This window comes from Taurulus bubalis (genome assembly GCF_910589615.1).
Source record: "Taurulus bubalis genome assembly, chromosome: 6".
Classification (NCBI taxonomy): domain Eukaryota; kingdom Metazoa; phylum Chordata; class Actinopteri; order Perciformes; family Cottidae; genus Taurulus; species Taurulus bubalis.
In genome coordinates, this window is record NC_136594.1 from 11,835,409 (window position 1) to 11,852,089 (window position 16,681).

General features: G+C 39.0%; 2 protein-coding genes across 3 annotated transcripts; both read right to left on the reverse strand.

Annotated features, from left to right (window-relative positions):
- Window positions 1-1,191: 1,191 nt before the first annotated feature.
- myoz2b (myozenin 2b) lies at window positions 1,192-5,644 on the reverse strand. 2 transcript variants are annotated; one of them, XM_079219389.1, is made up of 5 exons: window positions 5,558-5,644; window positions 3,495-3,661; window positions 3,028-3,121; window positions 2,160-2,322; window positions 1,192-2,071 (listed from the first exon to the last, which is right to left on the reverse strand). In XM_079219389.1, the coding sequence occupies exons 2-5, from the start codon at window positions 3,651-3,653 to the stop codon at window positions 1,849-1,851; spliced, it is 639 nt and encodes a 212-aa protein (XP_079075515.1). In that variant the 5' UTR covers window positions 3,654-3,661; window positions 5,558-5,644; the 3' UTR covers window positions 1,192-1,848. The 2 variants fall into 2 exon arrangements, with proteins under 2 accessions (XP_079075515.1, XP_079075514.1); XM_079219388.1 differs by lacking the exon at window positions 5,558-5,644 and adding an exon at window positions 4,652-4,700.
- A 1,927-nt stretch (window positions 5,645-7,571) lies between these two features.
- Window positions 7,572-14,735, reverse strand: synpo2b (synaptopodin 2b; the record flags this gene model as incomplete). Its single annotated transcript, XM_079219993.1, has 3 exons — window positions 7,572-8,117; window positions 11,241-13,300; window positions 14,075-14,735. 3 exons carry the CDS (start codon window positions 14,733-14,735, stop codon window positions 7,572-7,574), a joined length of 3,267 nt encoding a protein of 1,088 aa, XP_079076119.1.
- Between the last annotated feature and the right edge of the window lie 1,946 nt (window positions 14,736-16,681).

Sequence of the window (16,681 nt, forward strand, 5' to 3'; positions counted from 1 at the left end):
TTTGGGGAGATACAGTCTGACTGTATATAGCTTTTCTCTGATCCTATCTTGGCTCCAGCAATAGCACTGAAACCTCCCTTGAGACACATGAAGTGTTTTTGGTATTATTTATTTTAAGCTTCATATTACACCCTCTGAATGTTGCACAGCTGAGCTCTGTTCAGATGAGCTGTCAAACTCGACTGTTCTTGGTTTATTTTTGGAGTTTTTTTGTATCTGTTTTGTTCTTTCTTTTTTTCAGTTTCCAGAGTGTAATAGTTCAGCTAAAAGTGACTTAAATAGACTCCCAGCAACTATAAATCAGTGGCTAAAAAGACAATTAGAGTTCATACAGTAGTTTTAATTCCGTTAGTGCTATTATTATAATCAGGTTTTTAGACTTTTATCACATAAAAACGTCTAAATAAAGCAGGATTTACATGTTGGGGTCTTTCAAATCCTGACCCCGATAACACATACCATTGCTGTGATACCAGTTAAAACATATGGTAAAACTCAGTGAACAACCTTGTCAAACTTGTCAACTTTCTCACAGTTAAGTCTCAAAACAACATATTTTTGGGAGTGAGAAAAATTTAAAAAAATCAAAAGCTCCCGTATTAATTAATTTAAACTACAAATGGAAACATCTTATGACCGCACATCTGACCCACAAAACATTCTGTGTGAATAGAAATGCAAGGTACTTGGATTGCTGTGGTTAGTCATTGATTCAGAGACTTCATTCCTTTTTAACAGATCTACAGGAAAATCTTCCATCATAATAGTCTCTCCTGTAACTCCCCCTCTCTGAGTTTGTAAATTGTATGTGCAGTTACATTCAGAAGAATAAAAACAATGCAAATATATATAATATAGAGCATGTACGAGAAGGCAATACACTTAAACTGTAGAATTAAAATCAGTTTTCAGCTCAGTTCTTTAGAAACACCAAAATATCACTCACAGACATTCAGTGTGTTTTACATTCACAAGTATTGCTTAGGTTGAGATGCTGTAACGTTACACATTTGTAGTATATCTGTGACAAGAAACAATACAGAACAAACATTTACATTTTCTCTCACTCCAAACAAGGCAGGCCAGACTATATCCATCTTGTACAATTATTAAATGTATTTGTGTATGAGTCCATTCATTTAATGTATCGGTTCCATCGCAGGCCAAGGTCCAGATTCCTCAGTCTTCCTAGATTGACGTGACTCTGTTATGTCTTCAAGATAAAATGTTTCTTATCTCCAATGCAATTTTTTTTCTTTTTTTTTTAGCAGCAGTAAACAATACATCAGAGCTATTAAACAGACATTTCATTATTGTTTTATTTCTATAGATTCAATTGATTTTTTTTATTGAATTTTAGATTAATTTAAATTATCATATATAAATAAATAGAAATAAACATGCTATACTAATTTGTGTATTTGTTTGGAATAGAATTCTTTACAATAGATATAAATGCAATACTGCTTACTCATTACAATAACTAAATATAACTCACTGCATGTTCCAATTGTGTGCCTTCAATAAATGTGTTGCATCCTTTATTTACATTACATATTCATCAATTCAACTGAACATTTATAACATTTACAGTTTTGTTGTCCGTATCCGTGGAAACTCTTCTTGAGTTATGCTATTTACATGATCTTTTTTTAATACAGTTTAAGTGTACACCAAACTCACTAGTCAACAAATGCATGAAACATTTTCTGTCCACTGAATGGGACTAATCCAAAATATTGCTAAGTAATGGTGACTATGCTATGAATAGGGTGTTTTGCCTTCATCAGAGAAGGGCCAAATAATACTGCTGACATCATGGGGCCAGACTACATACAGTTAGACCACCTACAGGTCATCAGACTCGGGGACGTTGATCTCCAGGGTGACAGTGGGTATGATCAGATGGGTGCCCTCAGTTATCCACCCTTGGGCCGTCCTATTAAAGGTGGGTCGCTTCACTCCCGGATCCTGCAGCTCTAGGTACCTGGGCGGGTTCAGGTCCAACTCGGGGAGCTTGAATGTGATTCCTCTGGGAGCTTTGTCAAAGCCACCAAAAGGAGTGGCAACCCTGTAATTGACATCACGTGTGAATGGTTCCTCATTGTTGTGCTGCTGGACTAATTTACTAAAATGTGCTCAGACTGTAGTTTTCTCACCGGTTAAAGCTTTTGTACTCAGGAAGGTCTGCTCGTGGGTCAGGTCCTGCCGTTATCAGTTTGAGGGTTTCGGCGAGGTCGGGGTTATTGAGGATTGCCTGATCCCACGGGGAGTGGTAGGATTTGGGCATATCTGTGGCTGTTACCTTCTCTGCAGTCATGTCTGTGAAGGAGCAAACAAAAACAGAGAGACACCATGAGATTGTTGCAACATTGCAGCAGAATGATCTGATGGTTTTGTTTGCAGTTTACGGGTTAATGTTGAGCTGCTTTCTTCAGCCTCGTTGCTGAGATGCTAACGTTTTAGAATGGATTTTGAATAGAGGCTGTGCTTAGGGAACACTTATGGGCAGACTGAGTTGTACGTCATTGAGATCTGAGGCCTTAAAATAGCACATAGTTGAAGTGTGCACTCATAATATAATGTGTCAATGTGGGATGAGGGCATTTTAATAAGCACTGCACTCTGTAGGCTTATTAAAATATAATACAATATAATAAATGCATTTAAAGTTGCTCAGGTTGTAATATGAATCATGGTATCAAACAACTTAACTTAAGCTAATGCCATTAAACAAGACCAGCAGTTATGACTGTATGATACAAGTTGTCATTATCATGACATCATTACATAATCAGTCACTGTGCAGTATATGGAGTATATCTTTTTTTTACAGTTTGATAGAGGAAGAAATAGGCGTTAGGAATGATTTCCAAAGGCCAAATCTAATGTTTATGTTTGCATATTTATTTTTTTACATTATAATTAAGATTGTTTTTTTCTTTTTATGTTTAAATCTTGACTAACGTTGTAACAATTAATGCTCTATATTGGGTTCAACATAAACATACTGAAGAGCATAATTACCTGAAATAGTGATTACTGGATTAGCAGTATTTCCATCGGCTGATGCATTCACTTTAATTTCCACATTGTGTGTATTCTGAGTTAAAATATCGTTCTGCAAAACACAATTAAACAGTTCAGTTCATGTATTGGTTATCAATGGAGCAACACAACATAAAGTTGGCTCATCTACAGCTGCTCTTGTCTTCCATGCACTCAGATACACACGCACACACACTTACACACAGAAACACATCAACAGGCACTGATAAAGAAGGGAGCAGCTCTCAGAAGATTTGGCAGGACGATGTCCTGTATAGTAAAAGGCACTTCATCCATGCTTTGTAAGACTTTTTTTCAAGAGCACATTTCCTGATATATTTTGCTTTCATTTAACACATTTTCATGCAGACGGCACTAATGCCATAACTCCAGACTCCATTCAAACATATGAGAAGTGGCTGAATAACAAACACAAGTTGACTTACATTCAGCTGTGTGTTTGCCTCATTTTGTATACTTTCAAATGTATATTTGTCAGATCTCCTCTGGCGCATTTTGAAAAGCCGGGAACCTCTGTTGGAAAGCAATGACAACTCCTCCAACATAATGTCTTTAGGAGTGCTGTGCTTCTTTCCGAGATCCATTATGTCCCCTGTTGAGAAAAAAATGACATACATAAAGATGAAGATAAAGAGGAAGAAAACAACCTGCATAATGTTCAGATTTAGTAGACAAGCATATATCAATAAATCAGCGTATTAATTGCTGTGTATTACATAATGGTGAGCGAACAATATTTTCAAAAACTGAAACACAGACTTGTACAAACATGCACCATTCAGTTAAGGTGCATTTTCTAAAGAGGATAACCAGGCAACATTATGTGATATTATTAGGTTGCCAATTTCCAGGCAAATGTGGGCAACTGCCTCAGGGGTTATTGTATGGCAATCAAATTAGCATGATAATGGCACATTTGTTTGGCAATACCCACGACAAAAGCACAATTTAAACTGAAATGGTGAATGCCTTTATTCTAATCCCTAAACTCTTTTGTCATGTGTCAAAAAAAATCTTGTTTTAATCTGTAAATATACTTACAGACATATGCTTAAATAAATTGCATTTAACCTAATTATCACAAACTAACTTGGGAAGGGGCTGATTTTAGATTTTAGAGCTGGAACATGGTGGAGACACAATATAAATACACCCTGATATCATTTTCAGATTTGGGGGAGGGGTCCATATATGACATAAAAGATGTCACAAATTTCAATATTTTCCATTTTGTAAGCCCTGTCATGGAAAATTAGTTATCATTGTACTTGAGAATTTGTTTTGGATGGATATGATGCTTCCTCGTCCACCACAACAATCGGTATGTACCCCAGCTGTCACAAAGCTTCACTTATCCAAATGGCCACACACAGTTGTCCCTCACTTCTTCCCTCCCCTCTCCAGAAATAGACTTTTGAACAGGACAACGACAAAGGATTAATTGCCATAGGTAGTAAATCATGCCATTATCTTATTTATGGCAAATGCTGGAGTGTAGCCCTGACAGTTTTAACCCAGATCACAATAGATATTATCTTGCAGCAGTGTGTTTGTCCGCTGATCCTCAGCTCTAACATCCTACCATTGGTACCGTGGACCTCTCGGCAAATAGCTGCTGCACACTTCTTTCTCTCTCCAGTTGGCATTGTACAGAATTGTGACATTGTGGCTTTGGCAAGTTTGGCAGAGTTCAGGAGTACTGGGAACACATACAGGACACAGGATGTAGTTGTTCTGCCCGAGTCACAAAGTGTTATGTTTTTTAGTCTATAAATGTCTATAAAGTAGACTTCCCATTTGCTGTCAGCATATTTTGGAATTTCATGAGGATTTATAAGGAACATTATACTATTATAGTCATGTTCTACTAATCTCTCTGTCGGGGATAGATTTAATAGATTACAATGTATTGCATAATCACAAAGCCCCATTGTACTTGCATAGGTACTACACACATAATTCTTAAATCTGGCCTCATCACTGGACCGATATTTTAGTTTGTGAGCAAATGTTAGTGGCATCTCTCTTTAAAGTGGTCACAACATGAATCACCTGCGTAAAGGTCAAGGGTGACTATTAGTTATACATTTGTATGTGTGGCTGGACACAGTAACTGCAGTACAAAACATTCAACTTAATATCCAAAATAACTTTCTTACATTTGCAATGCCCGGTCCAATCACATAATTTTAGCTTTGCTATGTCGCCAAATGTAGAACATAATGCTACATGGTACAATACCAAATATTACATGTTAAGTAGTCAATTCTCCCCATCTACTGAATTTGCAGCTCTCAGAGAGCAAAGCAATATAATTCTACAGATAGAAAATATAACTGATAGTTTGTCAAATGTCGTGTTTCCATAACTTCTATAATTCATAGAAAATCAAAGCCAAATTGATTTAATCTCAAAACTTTTCTAACGTAACTTCTATATAATTTGAATAAATATTCACAAAGTACACCCTGACGACGCTTGTCCGTACCTGTGATGGTATCCCTAGGGTGCAACCTGTATCCTTGAAGGAGAGACACGGAGGCTCAGGGGTCAACCTACAGTAGGTAGTTTGATCTTCCCTGATCTTCACACTCACAAACACTAAAGCTAAACTGTGACTGTGTCTCTGTGTCTGTTGTGAATGGAATGCAGCTTACATCAATAGGCTAAATTTAACCTGCCAAACACTCAAAACCACTCTCAAACACCATGGGGCAAGGATAGCTACCAGAGAGAGAGAGAGAGAGAGAGAGAGAGAGAGAAAGAGAGAAAGAGAGAGAGAGAGAGAGAGAGAGAGAGAGAGAGAGAGAGGAGAGGATGGACAACATACATATGCCCACTGATGTTCTTTGAGGCGAGGACTCCACTCCAGAGACGCATTTCCTTCCTTGAGTTGAATCTTCAAAGTCAGAATGTTCCCATGGGTGGATGTAACCTCTGAGGCTCTGAAGGTCATTAAATCTGGACACAGCTGCTACTTGTTTACGACTCTCTTCCAACTGTGTTTTGTTTCTGTCATTATGTGTAATTACTGTGTAACGATATAGAGACCAGTGGAGCGGTCAGTGTGGTCTCCTCCGAGATGGTGATCGGCCAAAAATATTTTTATAAAGGAGCATCAAGGTCATTTCCCTGACAGCTGAACCTGTTGCTATACTTCAGACATACTGGGTATTTCATCTTTAAATCATTAAGAAAATATACTGTTGAGTTATGAAAGACGTTCTTGACGTAACCTTTGTAATGGAGGTTGCTGTACATTTTTCAACCAGTAACTGCATGTGTTATTTTATAACTACTTTTTAAATGATATCACAATGTTGATTATGGCACAAAACATAATAACACTTTAAAGACTGAGATTTTTTTTATTTATTTTTTTTATTTTGTGTTGAAAAGGTGCAAACACATTTTCTTCAAGAAAATCATCAAACACATGGTGAAATTAACAAGAAACACGACTACATCATTCATATTGAAACCCTAAAGCTCAATGGTAGAATATGTTTTTCTGTTTACATTTTAACACCACACAGTGTGGATCAAAGGTGATACGTCATTTATGTAGGCATGCGACATTTAGTCCTCTTGACTTGAAAACACATTTGATAGATTCAAAAAAGCTTAAGTCCATTTTAAAATATCAAATAGCTCATCAGTTCGAATACAATTAATGTTAAGATGCAACTCTTATTGCAGGTTTTCCTAAACATTCAATGTAGCTTCCTTGAAGCAGAGCTAGTGTGTGTCATTTAGCGGTCGCTAGAAAGTGCTGCAGATGATTAGAAATAGTTACTCTTTAATATATTTGCTATCACCACTGCAATAGTAGTGAGAGAAAAGACGAGATGAGTAACACCGTAATCGTTATCGCTATATAGAAGTGATCACAAAGTCACAGTGAGTGTTTAACACACAACCAGAGTGCTTATTTCTCACTAAATATGTATAACCAATAATGTAAAAATGAGCAACACCAAACTACATTAATAAAAGCAATCTATCAAACATTTCTTCCATCTACTACTACACATTCACTTTAGCTCTCATAACACTTTTCTAACACTTTTTTGGTTCACTTCTGTCCTCGATCAGTCTGAAACAAACTGATACAACATACTAACAGAAAAATAACCAATTATCCACGATTGAAAAATCTCCCCTTGATTCTCTGCACGGTATTATCTCATCAGCAACACAACACAATAGCTGTGGCAAGTCGTTGTGCTCTTCAAACCAAGTGACCACTCGTACCACGAAGATATTAACTTGTATCACTCCCATAAGCAACTTTAAACAAAAACATAGTAAATTGTGTAAAATATCTCAGACCTACTGGAGAAGCTTGAACCAGTTTTCATGACAACAGAACAAACATATTGCATCTCTTTCAGCCAAATTGACTTTTTTTGTGTTTCATGTCCAATATATGTTTTACCATAATTCATGTATGTCGCTTTAAAAGTATACTTCCCTTCATTGGATGTATGTCTGACCTCATCTTAGTGGTATGAACTCTTCTGGACTGCGCTAGGCATTGGGGAGTACTTTGTTGGACCGGAGCCTTGTCTCATGTATCCAATACTGGCCCCGCTGACAGACCTCAGAGGCTGAGCAGGTCTGAAGGGAGGCCCATAGAAGGCCGGTCTCTCAGGTGAAAATGTCCTGCTCATGAGCGGTGCCTGAAAAGCTGGGGCCGCATGATAATGACCCATGCTGACAGGTGCAGGATCAAGAGAAACCCTGCGCTTCCATTCTTCTGGAGGCTCTGGCAGAGATCTACGGTGCCCTGCAGCTTTGACATTAGAGGCAACAGATGACGAGAGGCTCTGAAACACAAAGGCATCATCCACTGAACCAATTATGCTTCTGGATGCCGCCTCCCACGGTGACAGTGGCTTGCAGACTTTTTCTTGAAAGGACATTTGCCTCTGTGTTGGCAAAAATGACGAATGGATTCCAGGTGTGCTCGCAGGTGACAGAAGTCTGGGAGAAGGCATCAAATTCAGTCGTTTGGGGAGGCTCAAGGAGCGACTTCTTCCAAAGCCCTGAAAAGAAAATCACATATCAGTGGACTGGTGTGATTGCAGCATTGCAGGCTTTGCTGCCACCCACTGGATTAATGTAAGCCAATACATTTGTAGTTTATTTCTTTGAATTAAATTACTAAATGTTTTACTTAACAAAGGGGCACAAACAAATTAATGATAAAATAACAGTTTCATAGAAAAATTGTACATTAGTGATCAAAGTCAAGGAACGTACACTTTTTGTCACATTTATTCCCATTATGTCCCTTTTTGCTGTCTTATTTTGCATCTTAAGAACCTCTTCTACTTTTTCTCCATTGGTGGTTTTATTATGAAAAGGCACTTTGGATTTCGGCTACACACACCTGACAAAATCTTTCAACAGTGTAAATAAACCCTTTCACAATTGCTTGTCTAAATTAACTTAAATATTTCAGATATGTAGACCAACTAGAGGATAAAGATTAAAGAACTTACCTGCTGTTGGTTCAATAAACTTGAAAGACGTACAGTGGCAATATTACTACTATCACATAGATAAAAGATAATGAATATTTGTTTGGAACTATATCTGTGCCCCCTCTTTGATTCATCTGCTTAGAGAGGAAATCCACTCTAAAATACAACTCATATGTTAGGTTTATTTTGTATGTTTTCATTAGGTGTCACTACACCAATTTTATAATATTTTTTTTTAAAGGCCCAGGATACCCAGGAATAGTTTAATTGAGAGAGAGAGAGAGAGAGAGAGAGAGGGAGAGAGAGAGAGAGAGAGAGAGAGAGAGAGAGAGGGCGATACCAATCAAAGATAGTCTTTACAGGCCTGCACAGCTCTGACAAGACCTCTTGTGAGCCAAAGGGAACAAAGTCACCTGTGTGGGTTTACCACGCATGTCCAGGGCCTTTAACATACCCATTTCTGTTGTCCTATAAGTCGTATCCTGTACTGCAACCTATACTTTCTCAAATCTTACCATTGTTTGATTCATCAATATTCAGGGTCACTTAATGACAACATCTTGTACACCTCATTATTAGCTCATCTAGCAGCCTTTAGCAGCAGAGGTATTTTACAAACGTCTACCAACCAAATAGCCACAGTCCCGTTCGTGATTGGTTGTTGTTTGGTTGTTGTTTGAATCAGCTAAAGGAAAAAATATTCAGGACGTGAGTAGCTTAACGTTAGCATTAACATTAGCCACTATTGACAGCTAGTGGTCAGAGCTAATATGGGCTAATATGGGTCTGACTATGACTCCTCCTCTGAGAAACCATTTTTGATATTGCTGTTTATTCATTCAATATTGTTTTTATGTCTCACACAAGCAGAAGTAATTATTCTTATAAATGCAGGTAACACACTTTTTACTGTGACAGTACACACTTACTCAATAAGTTGTTAGAATAGCTAAATGTAAATCCTGCTTTAGGGTGGATTTCTCTTAGTGATCTTGGACGTCCAATTAAAGTGTGCATAACATCTTTTGAGGGCCGAGATCATGGTTCCAAACCTTTCACATTTAAAATTAAAGGTGGACTGGTGGAAAAGCTGTGAAAACAAACAAGCATAACGATCCAGAAACAGAAAGTCATACTGATCAGTGACAGTGTTAAGCTTCAGCAATTTACCATCTTATATTATGAAGAGCAAACGGTCTTGAAAATAGTCAATAAAGTAATGAATCTTAAAACTGATATTGCTGAAGGTTCAGTGAATATGAGTAAATTCTGTGTGAAAGCGTGAGGCAGTGAAAAAGATGAAGGAGTCACTCAGAAAAAGTAGTGATACAGTAGTTCAGGGAAAAGAAGCTCATGACACACACACACACAGGAAGTTCACAAGTAGAGCGAAAGAGAATTTAATAGCACAATTGTGCTGAGAAGAAGTGCAAATATGTTTGAAAGACAGATATATAAACACAAACAAGACAATTGTTTTCATTTTTTTCATTTTGAGTTGCTCCTGGCAATGAGAATAAATCTCTAGATCGCAAATCTCTGTGATAAATCATGTTTGACAGGATGAGGATACAGAATGTCTGATGATTTTACTGAAAAAATACATCCACATAAAAAGCATTTAAAGTCATCAGGGTTAATAATCACAACTAAAGTTAATGCTTTTAGCTGTTGTGATGCCATTGATGTTTGGAATGAGACTGAAGGAATTGCAAATTGGATGCATTCAAAAAGAGTGCATTGACAGTTTCTCCCCAGACACGTTAAATGATCCAAAATATTCAGTAAATATAATCGGGAGTTATTGTTTACTCAGATGGCATGAAAAGTAGTTTTTAATTAGTGTCATAAACAAATGTATTAATAAATATTATTGCTGTGTTGCTTTTTGGGGTATTAGACATAAGTGCATATAATCTTTACAAAAGAAAAACAAAGAAAGAAAGAAAAGCTCAAAGAGACATCAGTAGAACATCTCTGCACACAATATTGCACATGTAATAGCACTTCCTGAGAATCACTCAACATTATCTAGTCTCACATTTCGTTTTTCAAGCACGCATGCACCTCCCAAGTTTGAGGAAGATGATATAATATACTAAATTATTAATTTTTGTATTTATTATATTTTATATTCTATTGATTTACATTATTATACTAGCTTTGCTGTATATTCAACATGTTTCCTGACATTGCCTGCTAAATATATCCTTATAGATGCATGCTGTCAATTATTTTGGACGTGACATACATTTAGACTGTCTGTCATGTCCATCTATAAAGTAAGACATTTATAATGATAACGCGTTACACATGTTCTATCGTCTCAACGGTGACTACACCAAAGCATGACCATATACAGTATTGGAGCTACTGAAGCGCAGCAACAGGTCTCCACTGTTTACTTGTCACCACTGGCTTCTTGGCAGAAAACTTTGGGCGAGGTGCCATTTGACGTGCGCCTCTAGCAATAAGAGATGCAGGAGAAAAAGCTGAAGCAATGCTTTCACCAATAGATGAATGCTGGGAGGATGCGCTTGCAGGTCGGGCACTTGGTGCTTGCTTGTTGGCTATGTGATGGGCTGTAGGTGTGATAGTGTGCTTTTCATTCAAGCGCTTATCGGTTGCAAGAGGCTCAACTGATCTTGTGCTTTGGCGGGCAGAATAATTTTGGGAACTTACCAATGCAGGAGACTTAGGAGGAACTTCTGTCTTGCTTTGAACAAGCTCAGAGGTGTTATAAGGAGAATGAGAAGGAGCAGATCTATGTTTAAGGCTTTTGGTAGCCTCAAACTTTGAGGCTGGAGTTGGTTTAAAGCTAGGGCTTTTAGCCTCAGGTACTGCCTCATACTTAAATAGTGAAGAGTCCAATTGATAAGGCTGATGTTTCATAATATCTAAGGGGTTGAGGTGCTTTGGGGCTGCTTTTGGTTTCTCTTTGCTCTTAGGCTTGATTTTGGGGCTTGTGGAAGGGGGTTGCTTGGCTGCTGATGGAGGATAGAAAGGAGCAAGAATGGGATTGTATGATGATGAAGGTGGGGCACGAACGATGGAAGAATATCTCCAGTAGTTAGGGAGTGATGGGGTTGGGGAGGGGTCTCTTGTTTTGTTAGCGTGCACCGTTTCAGCATCGACAATGAACTTCTCCATACGGGACTGTCTTTTGGCAAACAACTCAGCACCTTTTCCCGCCATAGTTGGACCATCACCAGCCCGATTAGTACCTCTGTCTGAGACTCGACCCCTTGGAGAAGCCTGTGATGCTTTTGAAGCATGGCCGTTTGACTTCCCTGCTTGAGGGGGGCAAGAGGCAACTGAGTTTGGAGTAGTTTCTAACTTATTCCTTGAGGGTGAGGGTGGGTGATGTGGGCTGTATGTAGGACGGTGGGCCTGCATACTCACTGGGGATTGTGATGGCTGCTGACTCCAGCTATTTGTTGTTGGCTGAAGATGAAGCTGAGAAGAGGAGTTGACAGGAGCCCAGGCATTGGCAGGTGTTTGAAGTGTTGCTGGAGTTTGATCTGGTGCCCAATGGTTGGCCATCTGTTGAGTTTGAGCCCAATCTTGCTGCTGTGTGTATTGCTGACTATGAGACCCCACATGACTGTGAGCGGGTTGTGAAACTGGGCTCCTTGGTTGAATATAGGGCTCACCAGAGGGGCTCCTACTCATCCAAGGTGGACAAGCTGGGTTGATGGTAGGTTTTGGAGCAACTGGAGGGGGATTCTTGAGTTTTATTGTTCTGGGTTGCATGAAGTTACAAGCTTCAGCACCTAGACTAAAAAAGTCTTCCTCTGACTCAATAAAAGATCTCCTATCTCCTTTGTTTTGAAGGTGATTACCTGATCTTTGCGCCTGCATGATTGACTGTTTATTAGTGACTCTCCTTCTAGACTCTGGAAGGATGCCAGTCTTTATTGCTGGCATAGATATTCGCTCATCTCTTGAGGCTATGATCTCTCCAGTGGGGGACCAAATTTCCGGGTTAGTGTTAATTGGCACAGGTACTCTGAATCTCGGTTCCTGCTTCTTTGTCACTGGAACGACGCCACCAGGCATGACAGAACCAGTTGTGCTGACGGGAAATCCTGGGAAAGGCTTCGCAGTTCTGTTTGGTACCAACAGTTTTGGCACGTTGGATAGGTGGTTCATCTGTTGAATACTTTCTTGGTATTCTTCATGCTGCCTACGATTTGCATCCATGTAGTTGGCCTGATCAGTATGCACGTACATTTCCTCAGTGTCATAAATATTTTGTGCTTCTGAACATTCGGGTTCTCGTAATATCTCCACAGGTAATCCTTTATTCCTCAGGTCTTCACGCTCTGACACAATTTCATCCATGCGTTTGCGGCGTTGGGCAAACATCATAACACCCTTGCCTTTTGTATCTGGTAGTGCTTCCATTTCTCTACCACTTCCCCAATTCAGACTTAAATGGTGCTGCTGCTGATAAACAGAATACTCCTCTTCTAAATCAGATTCACTTGTTCCCACAAAGGTATAACCAGCTGATCTGACTTCAGTTTCCTCTTCTATTAGGTCTTCGCTGTCAAGCTCTTTCTCCCCAGTCCCATAACTCACAAGTGTATACTTCTTGACCCTCTGGCGGCGTTTTTTAAACAGCAAGGCTCCCTTATTTTGAGGGTTGCGTGCATCCGTTAGAAGCCTAGCGATACGCTTACATTTGGACTTGGTCTCCTTGACGTGTCTTTCTGATTGGCTATCGTTGTGACTGAGCCCTGAGGCAAAGGAGAGAGAGGGACAGTGAGAAGAAAAGGGAGGTGAGGAAGATGTAAACATAAACTTCATTTTTATATTTTGTCAGTCAGTGGACATTTAAGAAGTTACAGTATTTAATTGATTAATGCTCAAGTAAAATAAAAGGACTAATGCTTAATATTTGGGGATTTTGAAGTAAGCACACAAACATAGAGGTAAGAAAAATCCTAAAATTACCCCTCCGGAAACCAGCACACTAATAAAAGCATCATATTCGCTTACAGCTACCTTAGGGGTCCACGAGGCAAGAAAAATGAGGAGCTCACTTTCCATTGCCGTCAAGTCTTACGATTGGAAAAGGGATCGGGTGACAGGCCCGGGGTGACACATGCTGGTGTCTGTCAAATTTGCTTCTGCCAGGCTCATCATATGGTCATATTTTATTCTTAACCCGCTGTGACTTTTAAAGCCATGGGAATTCTCCCTGTAAGTACACCTCAAATAGACCCACGTTACAGCGTGAAAATAACCAGCACCCATAGGGCTTTGCACAATATGAAATTAAGTCATCAAATAACACCAACAATAATTACAGGCAGGTAATAATGACACGTAATTTAAGATCATTATCAAAAGTTAATTTATGCCTCTGAACAAGCAAACACAAAGTAATCTACTTATTAATAAGTCATACATTATTTAAATTGAGAAGAAGAAAACATTTAGAATATGCTGTACAGTTTGCACTACTAGCTTCATGTGTCTACAAGTGAGGGTAGAAGACAGATACTTACGTGTGGACCTTGCCCTCTGCCTGTCCGGTCTGCAGAGATCTGTGTCAGACTCCGAGTTCCACTTCTCTGCCTGCTCAGCAGCCTTGTCTGAAATTCCAAAGAAGAGAGAAGCAGGAGGTGCTTCACTACTCCCTCCTTCCTCTGAAGATTCAACCCTCCTGTTCACAGTCCCTGGGGCCTGCCTACTACTGGCTCCCAGGACCTGCTCTGGGGTCAGGGTCAAGGCCAGGGTCATGTCAGCTGCACGGCCAAGAGAAGAGGAAGAAGACTGCGAATGCGGCCGTGATGTTTGGCTGGCATGAGGCTCGAAGTCGGGGCCCTCTGGGTGTGGGGACAGTGATGTTGGTGAGGGTTGGATTTGAGGAGACTCTGTAACGGACTCTCCTGATTCACTAAGGTAGATGTCATCCTCTTCTTGGTATGAAAGCTCCTCTTCACTTCCGCAAAGTTCAGGCAGGGACTGTTGCTCACCTGCAGATTCCCAGTCTTGTGACTGAAGGCGTGCTGAGGCCTCGAGATCAGACTTCAGGATGTGATCAGGTAGAGGGTCTAAAGGGTACTCATCATCACTGGCATCATCACACGGTTCCCCAGAACCATCTGAACCTGACCAAGGGACCAAGTTATCATTGTTGTCTGGGTCTTCAGCTTCTGGTTCCATCTCTAGTTTGGTTTCACAATGTCCTGAGTATCAGCAATAACACCTTCATTAAGACAAAAACAAACAAGACAAGGAGCCTTTTGAAAATATTTTCATATTTTAGCACACTTTCAATTTTACATATCTTCTATAAAATACCCATGAATTTGCACCTGGACTGAATGGAAGTACTTGCTTTAAGGATTTGCTAAAGTCAATGTTGAGGGTTTTATATAAATATTCAAATTCTAACAATTATGACCATAAAGTCCTTTTGATTTCCTGTTCAGATAAAGAGATGTCAGCATTAGTATACTTTTTAATATTTCAAACTATCATGTAGTTGTCCGAATTATTCCTATCCCCAATAGGAAGTGCAGCTTTTCTTTGGCAGTTACATCGGGGCTGCCATCGCTCTATATGGAATGGTATGTAATATCAAGGGGGAAACTGCATTCACATCCAAGAGGATAAGCAAAACAATTGGGAGGCTGTTTTCCGAACTCCTGTTTATACAGCGAGGTTTCTTCCCTTCCACTGCTCTTATCTATACAAGCACTGCAATCAGCATCTCCATTTAAGAACTAAATCTGAGAGACTATTTGTTTTATACATAGTAGAAATACTAGGCCTCCTACTCACTCAATTCAAGTCAGTGTTTTGTTTTGTTTCTCAAGTTAAATCATACCAACAGTTAATCTATCAAATAGGCATTCAGAGATATTCCAAACAATATTCTGGTAATTAGTTATTGTATCAAAATCAATGGTAGAAAATGATTCACTAGATTAAATTACTCAGTGCAAAACAGTTGCTGTCAAACATTTTAGCCAAAACTGACATTAAATTCAGAAGTTTTGCTGCTTACACCACTTTCAGGTTAGTATATGGATATTACCAGAAATATTTTCTTCATAACCTAATATGAAACTGTAAAATTCACAATTGACATCATGCTTTTCATGTTAATGCCTACACGATGATAATATACAGACCAGGGTTCAAAACAAAGAATGTTTCAGCAGTCTGCTCCCAGATCAAAAACTGTAGAGAATCTAAAACATGAAGGCTTTACTGCAAACACAAGTCCTTTATTTCCCAAACATAGATCCTGACATGGAACAGAAGGTGGCGCCATAGCACTGTGGACAATGACGTGAATAGATTCACCTCCTGATCATCAGATTAAAACTAAACACGCCTTTTTTGTTTTACACACATATTTCATCTTTTCATAGTATTTATAATATACCAAATGTCAGCTGTTCAAAAAAGTCAGAGGCTATAATGCACAAGTGCATCAATTATTCAGTGTCAGAGTAACTTTGTGGAGATTGAGACTGTTTGCTGTATATGACTGCTGTGGAGACACCATTGTCCTTCCTTCAACAGATACCAGCGACAGTTCCAAACACTCAACCTTAACAGCTAAAGCAACACTTTTTTTAAATTCAATAAAGTGGCACAATGCTCCAAAATGCTCAATAACTTTCTTTCTACGCAGTTGCAGACACACACATCCAATTGAATCAATAAGCTAATTTGTTGAGCCAAAAACGGAAAGGTACTCAGAAAATAAATAGGCCCAAAGTCTTACCAGAAAAAGAGAAAAAATGTAATCAATAGCACTAGCGTCTAAAGGCATGAGAATTTCCTATACTTGATGCAAAGTCACAAAACACAAGTGTGGGCGATTACAAGCTGATGGTTTGTTATTATTAGATCCTTAGTAAAAGTTGTAGAGGTTTGTCCTGAAGGTGGTGCGAGAGGGAACAGAATTTAAAACCAAAAGGGTGTTCCCCATGCAGCATGGAGGTCTTGAAGTTTAATATCAATCCGCCTACTGCAAGACTATGAGTTGATATTTCGGCCTGAGAGTTGCTCTTCACAGAAAAGTGCATGCAATGTCCAAAATAATGCTTGACATTTCACACCAATTTTTTTTTTCTACAAGAGAACATTGGCGG

What these genes read in the sequence shown, in the direction of transcription:
- myoz2b (XM_079219389.1), bottom strand. Translation starts at nt 3,653, where the DNA reads ATGGATCTCGGAAAGAAGCACAGCACTCCTAAAGACATTATGTTGGAG. An exon ending in AGGCAAACACACAGCTGAAT is followed by an intron (nt 3,122 to 3,494) that starts GTAAGTCAACTT and finishes TGTGTTTTGCAG; the next exon opens with AACGATATTTTAACTCAGAA. An exon ending in GAGTACAAAAGCTTTAACCG is followed by an intron (nt 2,072 to 2,159) that starts GTGAGAAAACTA and finishes TGTCAATTACAG; the next exon opens with GGTTGCCACTCCTTTTGGTG.